Source organism: Balaenoptera musculus, chromosome 2 (genome assembly GCF_009873245.2).
Source record: "Balaenoptera musculus isolate JJ_BM4_2016_0621 chromosome 2, mBalMus1.pri.v3, whole genome shotgun sequence".
NCBI classification, from domain to species: Eukaryota; Metazoa; Chordata; class Mammalia; order Artiodactyla; family Balaenopteridae; genus Balaenoptera; species Balaenoptera musculus.
In genome coordinates, this window is record NC_045786.1 from 15,841,086 (window position 1) to 15,853,176 (window position 12,091).

The 12,091-nt window shown below is 33.5% G+C and overlaps 1 protein-coding gene across 1 annotated transcript in view; it reads right to left on the reverse strand.

Annotated features, from left to right (window-relative positions):
* Window positions 1-12,091, reverse strand: part of MALRD1 (MAM and LDL receptor class A domain containing 1) — a 612,855-nt gene that overhangs the window by 491,186 nt on the left and 109,578 nt on the right. The window contains exon 14 of the mRNA XM_036841268.1: window positions 6,899-7,019. Within this exon, the coding sequence (XP_036697163.1) occupies window positions 6,899-7,019 (121 nt within the window). The remainder of the gene's footprint in view (window positions 1-6,898; window positions 7,020-12,091) is intronic.

Below are 12,091 nucleotides of genomic sequence, written 5' to 3' on the forward strand. Positions count from 1 at the left end.
AATCACTATTAAAGATAGTATAAAAGTTGCAAGAAAAAAGTAGCAAAAAAAAAACCTGTAACAACAATAATTAGTTAAGAGACACATAAGATAAAAAGATGTAAAATGTGACATCAAAAACAAGAAACATGGGGGTTGAGAAGAGTGAAAATATAGAGCTTTAGAATGCATTCAAATTTAAGTTATCATCTTAAAATAGACTTAATAAATGTAAGTTGTTACATGTAAATCTCATGGCAACCACAAAGCAGAAACCTATAGTAGATACACAAAAGATAAAGAAAAAGGAACTAAGCATACCACTATAGAAAATCATCAAATCAAAAAGGAAAAGAGCAAGAGAAAATAAAAGGAATGGAGGAGTTACAAAACGGCCAGAAAACAATTAACTTGATGGCAAAAAGTACCTACCTATCAATAATTACTTTACATGTAAATAGACTAAATTCTCCAATCAAAAGGCACAGAGTAGCTGAATGGATAAAAAATAAGACCCATCTATAAAGTTACCCACAAGAGACTCACTTCAGATATACAAACTGAAAGAGTTAAGCTTTGGAGATAAGTGATATCAGACAGAATAGACCTTAAAATAAAGACTGTAATAAGAGACAAAGAAGGGCATGACATAATGATAAAAGGGTCAAACCAACAAGTGGCTACAATGTTTGTAAATATTTATGCATCCAATATAGTTTCTCCTACATATATAAAAATATATTAACAGACCTAAAAGGAGAAATAGACAGCAATACAATAATTGTAGAGGATTTTAGTACCCCCATTTTTATCAATGGATAGATAATCCAGACAGAAAATCAAAAAGGAAATATTTGGACATGTTGGACCAGATGGACTTAACAGATATTTAGATATATATGAAACATTCCATCCAAAAGCAACAGAATACACACTCTTCTCAAGTACACATGGAACATTCTCCAGGACAGATTATATGTTAGGCCACAAGACAAGTCTTAATAAATGTAAGAAGGGTGAAATCATATCAAGCATCTTTTCTAACCACAATGGTATGAAACTAGAAATCAATTACAAGAAAAAACTGGAAAAAAAACACAACTATGTGGAGGTTAAAAACATGCTACTAAACAACCAATGGTCAAAGAATACATCAAAAGAGAAATCAAAAAATTCCTTAAGACAAATACATATGGAACTACAACATACCAAACTTCTGGGATGAGACAAAAGTTCTAAGAGGGAAATTCATAGGGATAAATGCCTATCTCAAGAAACAAGAAAAACCTCAAATGACCTAACTTTACAACTCAAGGAACTAGAAAAAGAACATAGCCCAAAGCTAGTGAAAGGAAGGAAATAACAAAGATCAGAGTTGAAATAAATGGTATAGAGATTAAAAGGCAATAGAAAAGATCGATGAAACTAAGAGCTATTTCTTTGAAAAGATAAACAAAATTGACAAATTGTTAGCTAGACTAACAAAGAAAAAGAGAGGGCTCAAATAAATAAAATCAGAAATAAAAGAGGGGCATTACAACTGATAACACAGAAATACAAAGACTTATAAGAGACTACTAGAACAATTATACACCAATAAATTGGAAAACCTAGAATAGATAAATTCCTAGAAACACACAACCTGACAAGACTGAATTATGAAGAAACAGAAAATCTAAATAGACAACTATGAGTAAGGAGACTGAATCAATAATCAAAAACCTCCCAACAAACAAAAGTCCAGGACCAGAAGACCTCACTGAAGAATTCTACCAAAAAATTTTTTTCTACCAAACGTTTAAAGGAGAAATAATACCAATCCTTAAACTCTTCAAAAAATGGAAGAACACTTCCAAACACATTTTCAAGGCCAACATTACCCTGATACCAAAACCAGAAGAGGATGCCACAAGATGAAAAATTACAGGCTAATATTCCTGATGAACAGAGATGTTCATCAAACACCTCAATAAAATATTAGCAAACCAAATTCAAGAGCACCTTAAAAGAATCATACACTATCATCAAGAGTGGTTCATTTCAGGGATGCAAGGATAATTCAACATCAGTGAATGTGATACATCATATTAACAAAATGAAGGATAAAAATCATATGATCATCATATCAATAGATGCAGAAAAAGCACTTGACAAAATTCAACATCCATTTATGACAAACACTCTCAACAAAGTGGGTATTAAGGGAATGTATCTCAACATAATAAAGGCCATATATGACAAGCCCACAACCAACATCACAATCAATGATGAAAAGCTGAAAGTTTTTCCTCTAAGATCAAGCACAGGACGAGGATGCCCACTCTCATCATTTTTATTTAACATAGTATTGGAAGTCCTAGCCACAACATTTAGGCAAGAAAAATAAAATTAAAATAAAATAAAAGAGCATCAAAATCAGAAACAAAGAAGTAAAACTATCACTATTTGCAGATGACATGATTTTATATATAGAAAACCCTAAAGATTCCCAAAAAAACTGCTAGAACCAATCAATGAATTAGTATTGTTGCAGGATACAAAAGCAATATACAAAAATCTATTGCCTTTCTATACATCAGTAATGAAGTATGAGAGATAAATTAAGAAATGAATACCACTTATAATTGCATCAAAAAACACAAAACATCTAGAAATCAATTTAACCAAGGAGGTGAAAAACCTGGGCACTAAAAACTATAAGACATTGATGAAAGAAATGGAAGAAGACACAAATAAATGGAACAATATTCCATGCTCATGGATGGTAAGAATTAATATTGTTATAATGCCCATACTACCCCAGGCAATCTACAGATTTAATGCAATCCCTGCCAATATTCCAAGGGAATTTTTCACAAAAATAGAACAAACTATCCTAAAATTTTTATGGAACCACAAAAGACCCCAAATATCCAAAGCAATCTTGAGAAAGAAGAACAAACATGGAGGCATCTTGCACCCTGATTTCAAACTATATTACAAAGCTATAGTAATTAAAACAGTATGTTATTGGCATAAAAACAAACATAGATCAATGGAACAGAATGGAGAGCCCAGAAGTAAACCAACCCATATACGATCAATTAATTTTCAATAAAGGAGGCAAGAATATACAGCGGGGAAAGGATAGTCTCTTCAATAAATGGTGTTGGGAACACTGCACAGCCACATGCAAATAAAATGAAAGTGGACCACTATCTTACACCATACACAAAAATTAACTTGAAAGGGATTAACGACTTGAACATAAGACCTGAAACCATAAAAACTCTACAAGAAAACATAGGTAAGAAGCTCCTTGACATCAGTCTTGGCAATGATTTTTGGATTTGACACCAAAAGCTGAGTCAACAAAAGCAAACATAAGCGGGATTACATCAAACAGTTTCATCCCTGTTTCTGACCCAGACTTCCTAAAACCCTTGAAATTTCCGAGGTGTTATGCGTGAAAAAGTTGTCTTTTGTTATGCTAATGGGGTGACTTTGGACAGTATCTAAAGATGGAGGCTGGTTGCCAATGGAGCCAACTATATGATTAGAGGGTTGGAAATTTCAGTCCTACCCCTGACTTCTGGGGAGAGGAGATGGGCTGGAAGTTGAATCAATGGCCAATGATTTAATCAATCATACCTGTGAAATGAAGCCTCCATGAAAACCCAAAGGACAGAGCCTGGAGAGTTTCTGGGTTGGTGAACATGTGGAGGTGCTGGGAGAGTGGCACCTGGAGAGGACAAGGAAGCTCCTCGTCCTTTCCCCATACTTTGCCCTATGTTTCTCTTCCAGCTAACTGTTCCTGAGCTATATTCTTTTACAATAAATGGGTGATCTAGTAAGTAAAATGTTTCTCTGAGTTCTGTGAGCTGCCCTAGCAAATTAATCAAACCCAAGGAAGGAGTCTTGGGAACCTCTGACTTATAGCCAGTCAATCAGAAGAACAGTAACAACCTGGGCTTGAGACCATCATCCGAAGTAAGTGGAAGAAGAGGGGAGGCAGCCTCGTAGGACTGAACCTTAACCTGTAGAACTTGATGGCATCTCTGGGTAGATAGTGTCAGAACTGAGTTAAACTGTGGGACACCCAACTGATGTCCTGAGCACTATCTGGTGTGGGGAACACCCCTCCCTACACCAGAATTGAGTCCTTGGAACACAAAAGATGGGAATTTATCTGAAGAAAACAAAAACACTAACTCGAAAGGATATATGCACCCCCATGTTCACTGCGGCATTATTTACAATAACCAAGAAAAAGTGGTACATATACACATTGGAATAATATTCAGCCATAAAACAGAAGAGAATCTTGCAATTTGTGACAGCACAGATGGACCTTCAGGGCATTAGGCTAACTGAAATAAGTCTGACAGAGAAAGACAAATACCATATGATTTCACTTACATGTGGACTCTAAAAAACAAACAAACTAACAAAAAACAATAACAAAAAACCAAGGTCCTAGTTCAGAGGACAGATTGGTGATTGCCAGAGGCAGGGAATTAGGGGGTAGGGGCAAAATGGGTGAAGGGGGTCAAAAGGTACAAAGGTATATTCTAGTTATAAAATAAGCAAGTAAGTCATGAGGATGTAATTTATAGCATGGCAACTATAATTAATAATATTGTATTGCATATTTGAAAGTTAAGAGAGTAAATTTTAAAAGTTCTTATCACAAGAAAACAATTTGTAACTATGTATGGTGATGGGTGTTAACTAGACTTATTTTCATGGTTATTTTTCATTATATACAAATATTAGATCATTATGTTGTACATCTGAAACCAATATAATGTTATACATCAATTATACCTCAATAAAAATATTTTTAAAATTTAATAACAAAAAAAGAAACATTCTTATTTAAACAACACTCACTTAAGTAACATGCACTTTACATTCAGAGAGTAAATATGCACACACAAATCTTAGTCCAGTCAGTCAGGACTTTCACTCACCACAATTGGCTTCATCTGCTCCATCTGGGCAGTCAGATGTAAAATCAGAGAGCTTGCTGGATGAAATACAGCCTGCATCTTCATGTGGCCCAAATCCAGCTTCAAAATTAAGAGATCGAGAGAATAAAACATCTTTTTTTCTCCAACATAAATGGGATGCATAATTGTTTCATGAACACTAGTTTTTAAATATGCTAAAAATGGCAAGCACAGGAGGATCTCAATAAACCTCTGGCCATTAATATAACATAAGTCCCTATCAGTGGGACGTGATAAGTCCCCTTCCACTCCCGTCCCTAAACTCCTGGCTGGTAATAATACTAAATTCAATGAAGGAGATTCTATAATTGCCTATTGGATAAATTTACAAAAATGGTGAGAAAGTTTTTTTTTTCCTTTGTGTAAAATCATTGGTCTTTCAGGAATAATTCATGTAAGTTTGGTCTAATGAGAATTATGCTCTAACCAACTGAGCTGGTGTTCAGATTGATGCACACATAAATGAGTTTTGAGTTAATTTATGAAAATAATTCTCTGTATGTGAGATCGAGTATTCTCAGAGCCTTCCGCTAAGGTTAATTTTAGTGATAATTTAAAATATTTAACCACACTTCTGCTTCCAAATACATTCTCCTCAATGTCAACTCTAATGCCTTCCTACTATTCCAATTCTGGTGATGCAGTATATGATTAGAAGAATGAAAATGTTTAATTAATTAACAGAAATAAGTAATTCTGGTTAACCCTCCAAAACTCATTAATCATTAAATCTGCAGCTTTGCATTCTTTAATGTCTATCAAAACAACTCACATACACAGAGCTTAGAAAGGTTTATTATAAATTCAGGACACACATTCTGAGTAATGTAAATGCATGTTAACACAATACAGAGTTCGGACATAGAATATACAGCCTTACCAATGAAAGATGGTCTTTAATAAAGGACTTTTAAAAATTCTTTAACTCGGATCTCAATCCAGAATTGATTCTCCTATATCATCCTTGATTAGTGAGTGCATTTAGCTCTTGTTAAGAATGCAGCTTTTCCTCTCACTAAATATGTTGTTTAAGGAAACATAACTTCAGAATGTATGACATGCCTGATGTCCACATGCAGTTATTTTTCATGTATGGAGAGTAAGAAAAATGAAGTGTTTCAGTTTTCAGGCAACATTTTTAATATTTATTTCTATTTGTTAATTGAGACCTGACTGTAGGGGTGGTCAGAAAGAAACATCAGTTAGTATTAAAATAACAAAGTAACTGCAGGCACAATGTATACCACTTCAACACACTCTCAGAACCTAAACTACGGTTAGATTTTCAAAAATGCCTATTCTACTATTTGGGATCATTTTTATGACAATATACCTGTCTCTTAACTGAAATTCTCTACAAAATATTTAGTCAGAGAATTAGCCAAACTCCATCTGTTTCTTGAAAATATTATGTTCTGAATTTAAACACAGAATTTTAGGGTCAAATTTGAAATTTTTCATTGGTCTTAAGTCACTTTTTCAACCATGATAATCTTTTTGAACTCCTGAGTGATTCTGAAACATGAATTTAATTACATATTCACTTGAAGTGTCAAACAAAATTAAAATACAATTGAATTTTTATAGCGGTGTTTTAAAACATGCAAAATATTTTAAATTCATAACTTTTATAATTTAAAAAAAATCTGTATGTGACAATTTTAGCCACAAATGTAGAATGTTATTAGAAGAGAGCCTAAGGCCTAGATTGTGATATAACATATTTTTTTAAAAAGGTAAAAATATATTTTAAAAAGGTAAAAAAATATGCTTTAGTTTTCAGGGACACGTGATATAATCCACATCTTGGTATTAGGCATTAGTGAACTATATTATTGAAGGATTCTAATATATTTTATATTTTTATATCAAGGAAAACTAATTATTTTAATGTTCAAAACTGCAGCAACCACAAGAAAAAAACTTACCTTTGCTTTGAACGCTAGTACTTGGAAGTGTCTTATATGAAATTTCACATTCCTGGGATACACTGATGTCATCTAAAGCAACGGTAGCATGTGATGATAAAACAGTAGCTTCTAAAATTAACTATAATTACAGAAAGATAAATTATTAAAAATATACTATAAAAGTCTTGAAATAACTTTCTAGGCCCAAAATAGAGCCATTCCTGCCCTGGATGCCATGACAGCAAACCAAAACTTAGATAACTTTCATGCCCCTTTAATGCTCCCCTTGACCAGAAACAGTATATTCAGCAGTCAATTCCCCAACTTCAAACCAACTCTGGGCTCTATATTTCCTTGTTCCTTCTCACCCTAAACAAGGTTGACTATATGGTCCCAGTCAACTCGATATTTTCTGTTTTACTCTTTCTTATTCTTTATTCTTTACCCTATAAAGCTTCCTGCCTTCCACCCCATTTTACAGTTCTCCAAATAGAGACTGTCTGCTTCATGAAGTGCTGAATAAACCTTGTTTGTACCACCTAAATTGTCTTCTTTAACCATTTTTTAACAAAAGTAAATTTATTACAATCATACTTTTTGGTGTAGAGAAGCTCATTTGTATCTGTCCCAAACTTCCAAACTAATTTTAGAAAATTGTTTGACCAGAACATTCAAATTAGGAATTTATAAAGTCATAACTGCTTTGACAGCACCTTAGGTAACCCTAATATCTTAGGTAACCTTGTTTCAATTAGAAGTTGTAACATTCATCATGACTGAAGGCTGCCTTCCCATTGGAGCCATTAAGAGTCATAAGCATTTAAAATGAGCTCTTTGGGGTAATCAACTGTGTGGTTCACAACTCAGTTTAATTGAAATATGAATTCATTTATAACAGGTTGGCTGAAGGCAACGATTCATTTCTGTATCAGAACATTTAAATACTTATATATATATTATATATACATATATGGAAACCTACTTAGTGAGGTAAATAACCACATACAGTGGTTAATAACATTCATATGCTAAAGCACTTGGAGGCACCTATTTAAGTTTAATTTATTCTAACATTCTAAATAATGACTGGTATAATTTGTTTTCTTTCTTGTTAATCACTCACATTATTATGTTGTTACTCCACCATGGAAGGAAGGAAGGAAGGAAGGAAGGCAGGCAGGAAGGCAGGAAGGCAGGAAGGAAGGAAGGATGAATTTATATCCAGAGTCTTAAGGATGCATAGCAGGACCACTAGACCAGGACACGCCTAGTAAGTGCATCTCCACGTAGTCAGGGAGGATCTCTGGTCTCAAAGATCTTACAATTTACTTGATATGATACATTAACAACTAAGCTATACCATAAGTACTATATAAGAGAGAAATACAAGATACTAAAAATCAAAGAAAAGCACTTCATTATTTCTGTCAAGAATATGAGATAGAATTTGAAAAAAAAAAAATTTAGCAAAGGGGTAATGTTAAACTTCAGTTTTAATTGTTGCCTAATATTCTGTTACCATGAGAAACTGGTAACATAACAAGAAAAAAAAAGGAAATGTGAACATGTAGAGCATATTTAGAAAACTTTGGGCATTGTAGGATGATGGGGTTTAGGACATGCTGTCCCAAAATAGGGCACCTATGCAGCATATGGAATATTTCTAGCCAAAGGAATTTGAGAAATGGTATGTGCAGGATGGACTTTTTGACCTTTCCTCTAAAGCAGATCAAACCCTCATGTGAGAGGAGCCCTCCCTATGCCAGCGATATCCTTATCTCTGAAGACAAAAGGACACAGAGAAGCTGAACAAAGAGGCCTAGCTAAGTTCCCCAGTTTATTACACTGGGCTCATATCTTTGCCCTATCGTACCTTTCTACAACTATCCACTCTTCATCAAACCTCTCACAAAAACACTCAGGTTTAACTATTTCTTCAGGTCTTCATTTCCTTATGAAGGCTCCCATGTCAGATAAAACTAACATTAAATAACTTTATATGCTTTTCTCCTGTTAATCTGCTTTATCAGTTTAATTTTGAGACCCAGTCAGGTACTCTAAGAGGGTCAAGAAAAACTATTTCCTCCCCTATGGTAGGAGTATAGGATTTTTTGCCTAAATGAATTATTGCCTAAATATTTGTTAAGAGAAGAGGACTGATCACATGAATTGGTGCAACCCAACTGGACAGCAATTTGATGACATCTATTAAAAAGATAAATAGCATAGACTACAAAAATTAAGCCCATCCTCAGGGTTTACCTTAGAGAGACACTCATAGGCACACATATGAAGACCTGGGCAGGAATGTTTGCTTTAATGTCGGTTTTGATAGCAAATGAATCAGAACAACTCAAATGTGAATCAATAAATAAATGGTGATATAGATCATGGACTACTGAGCCAGTTAAAAAAAAATCTCTCTCTGTATGCTAATATGGAAAGACCTTCAACATAAGTTTCTGAGTAAAAATTAAATTACAGAAAAAATTTATAGTATGGTACTACTTAGGCTAAAAATACACATGGTTCAGATTTCTAGATATATGTGGTACATACATACATATTAATTAAATAGAAAAGGGTCTAGAGGTAAAAATAAACTAGTGTTATAGGTACCTGAAGATACAGACTATGATGGAAGGTAACAATGCTCAGGAGGGACTATTTCTTTATTTGAAATTTTTGATACTTTATAATGAGATGTATATAATTTTAATGATTTTTTAAATTCTGATTAGATCTGGTTTCTGTAGAGTCTTAGCCAAGAAATTTGGCCTTCATACAAGAGGCAGAAAATAGTAATAGATTTTAAAGAAGGACTTTGATGAAATGTATACAAGCATTGTGAGAAATAAATTATGCTTAACATCATTAAGTTATTGTAATGTATTTGGACAGCTTTAATTTGGAAGATTTTTTTTTATTCATTATTGTAGTATGTCCTACATTGAAGTCAATTAAAATACAGATGTTTAATTCTTCAAACTCATTAGACAGGTAGTTATGACAACCATATTTGAAGGACTACACTACTCAAAGGAAAGCCGGAAAAAGACAGAATGTTTGTTTGGGGCACTTCTGTGTCCCAGGAGAAGTACATGCTCCTATTCTTTTTTTTTTTTTTTTTTTTTCATGCTCCTATTCTTTGAATGGAGTGGGTGCGCCCTGGGATGAGCTGAATGATGGGATAGGTCTTTAAAATATGGTTACCTCATTTTGTCCGAAGAAAACCACTAGGCTCTTTTATATCTTCATATTAAAATGTAAGTATAAAACAACTCCCAGAGCAAAATAAAGATGATATTAGGTCATCTACATGTCTGCTTGCTTACTTCTATATAATTAAATTCAGGACCATGTAATGAACGATTATAATTTGACCATTAATTAAAATTTTCCACCTTTAAACAGAGAGTAATGTTACTTCCTTTAAAAAAAATATATCTCATATCTGTAAATAATATCACCTGATTATTCCAAAATCATCTTCACTGTTCCTATTTTGTATTACTTGCTTTAACCAAGCTGATCGTTCGATTTGTCACCAAAGGCAGTTCCCTTTGGGAACTACAGTATCAGTTAATAATTGGTATGTGAGCCAGAGGTTGCTCAGAAGAAATGTTTCAATCATTGACAAAGGCAGAGTGAAAACCTCATTTTATAAGTTTCTCAAGGTAATTTGAGAGTTAAAATTTCAAATTATATGTAAATATCTTTCCTTCTAAAACTATTTTTTAGGATCTTGCTGATTTTTGTCTTATCCAATTATATTATATTACTCCCTGAGAGAACAGAATCACTTCTTGTTTTTCTTTCAGGAAGCACAGCAACGTCTAAATATTGTTTATAATCAAGTGATTACTTTTTAGATCTGCAAAACAGAAAGAAACTTTTCCAGAGAAATACTCAACTAGCATATTTAAATTTTGGTTCTTTGATATCTTGCTTTAAAAAAGAATAATGAGAATGAATAAATAAGAATCTAAGAGGAAATGGAGACAATAGGAATATAGTAAGAAGCAGTAAAGAAAAATTCGACTATAGTAATTTTTCATAAATGATGGTGGTATTAAAAATAAGATCAACAGCAAACTTTTATTTAGAGCTTACTGCATGCCAGGCACGTTCACTTATTTTAACACTGTGAAGATGGTGTTATTTTCTTCCACATTTTAAAGCAAAGGAAACAGAAGCTTAGAGAGTTGAAGTTATTGGTTGAAGGTCACATATCTAGCACAAAAAATGTGTGACCTGAGCCATGGATGACTTTGCTGTACTATATCACTATCATGAAATAAAGAGATAACTGGTCTTTAGCAGATACTGCAGAACAGAGCTACCTGGCAAAACAAGATTTAATGAAGCCCTAGGTTAAGAAGGCTGAGGACAGAGCAACATTACAGAGACTAGACCAGCTTTTACTTTGTATTATAAATCTTACCCTTCACTGAATCTTCAAATAATATCAGGAAATTGTTATTGATCTATCCCATTGACTCTGATCAAGAGCGAACATGGTATCAATCATTGTGGAAAATTTCACAAAAGGGTCATTTTTAAATGAAATCTGAAATATGACACAATTATACTTTAGTAGCAAACTCAAAGACAGTAGATCAACTGGAAATCAATGGACAGTATTCAGAAAAAGTACTACCTCTAGATATGAAATTAAGAAGAGCAGTTAGGAAAAAAGAAACTGTAAATTAAATGAAAATATTTGTGTAAAAAGCTGAACATATAAAATGAGTAGGCCCAGTTAAAACAGATTGAAAAAATTCTATTAACTACTTGACTTACATTCTTCCAATAAAAACTGCACAGGAAATGGAGAGAATATTGAAATGTTGTTAATTTGCTGTTCATACAAAATAAACAGTAAGCCTAATCCTTTTCCACTAGGAAAAATGAAAGCCCTACCTAACCAGGGGTGCTGATTTCCTAAGGAACTCAGAGCAATTTGCATTCTGTTGTGATGTGTACAAGAAACATAAAAGGACCACAATGAATCTGAATTTCATGGCTACAAGAGAACGAACAGAGAGGTCATACAGTCCTATGCCTTTCTCCTTTCCAATGTTTATATAGGATGACGCCATATAAATACATGTTCAGAGTTTAGTCACATTGAACTGATGACCAGGCAATGACAAAGGTCACCCTTAAGTAATTCAGTCCACTAAATTTAACGTGCCAAAGGAGCCTGTT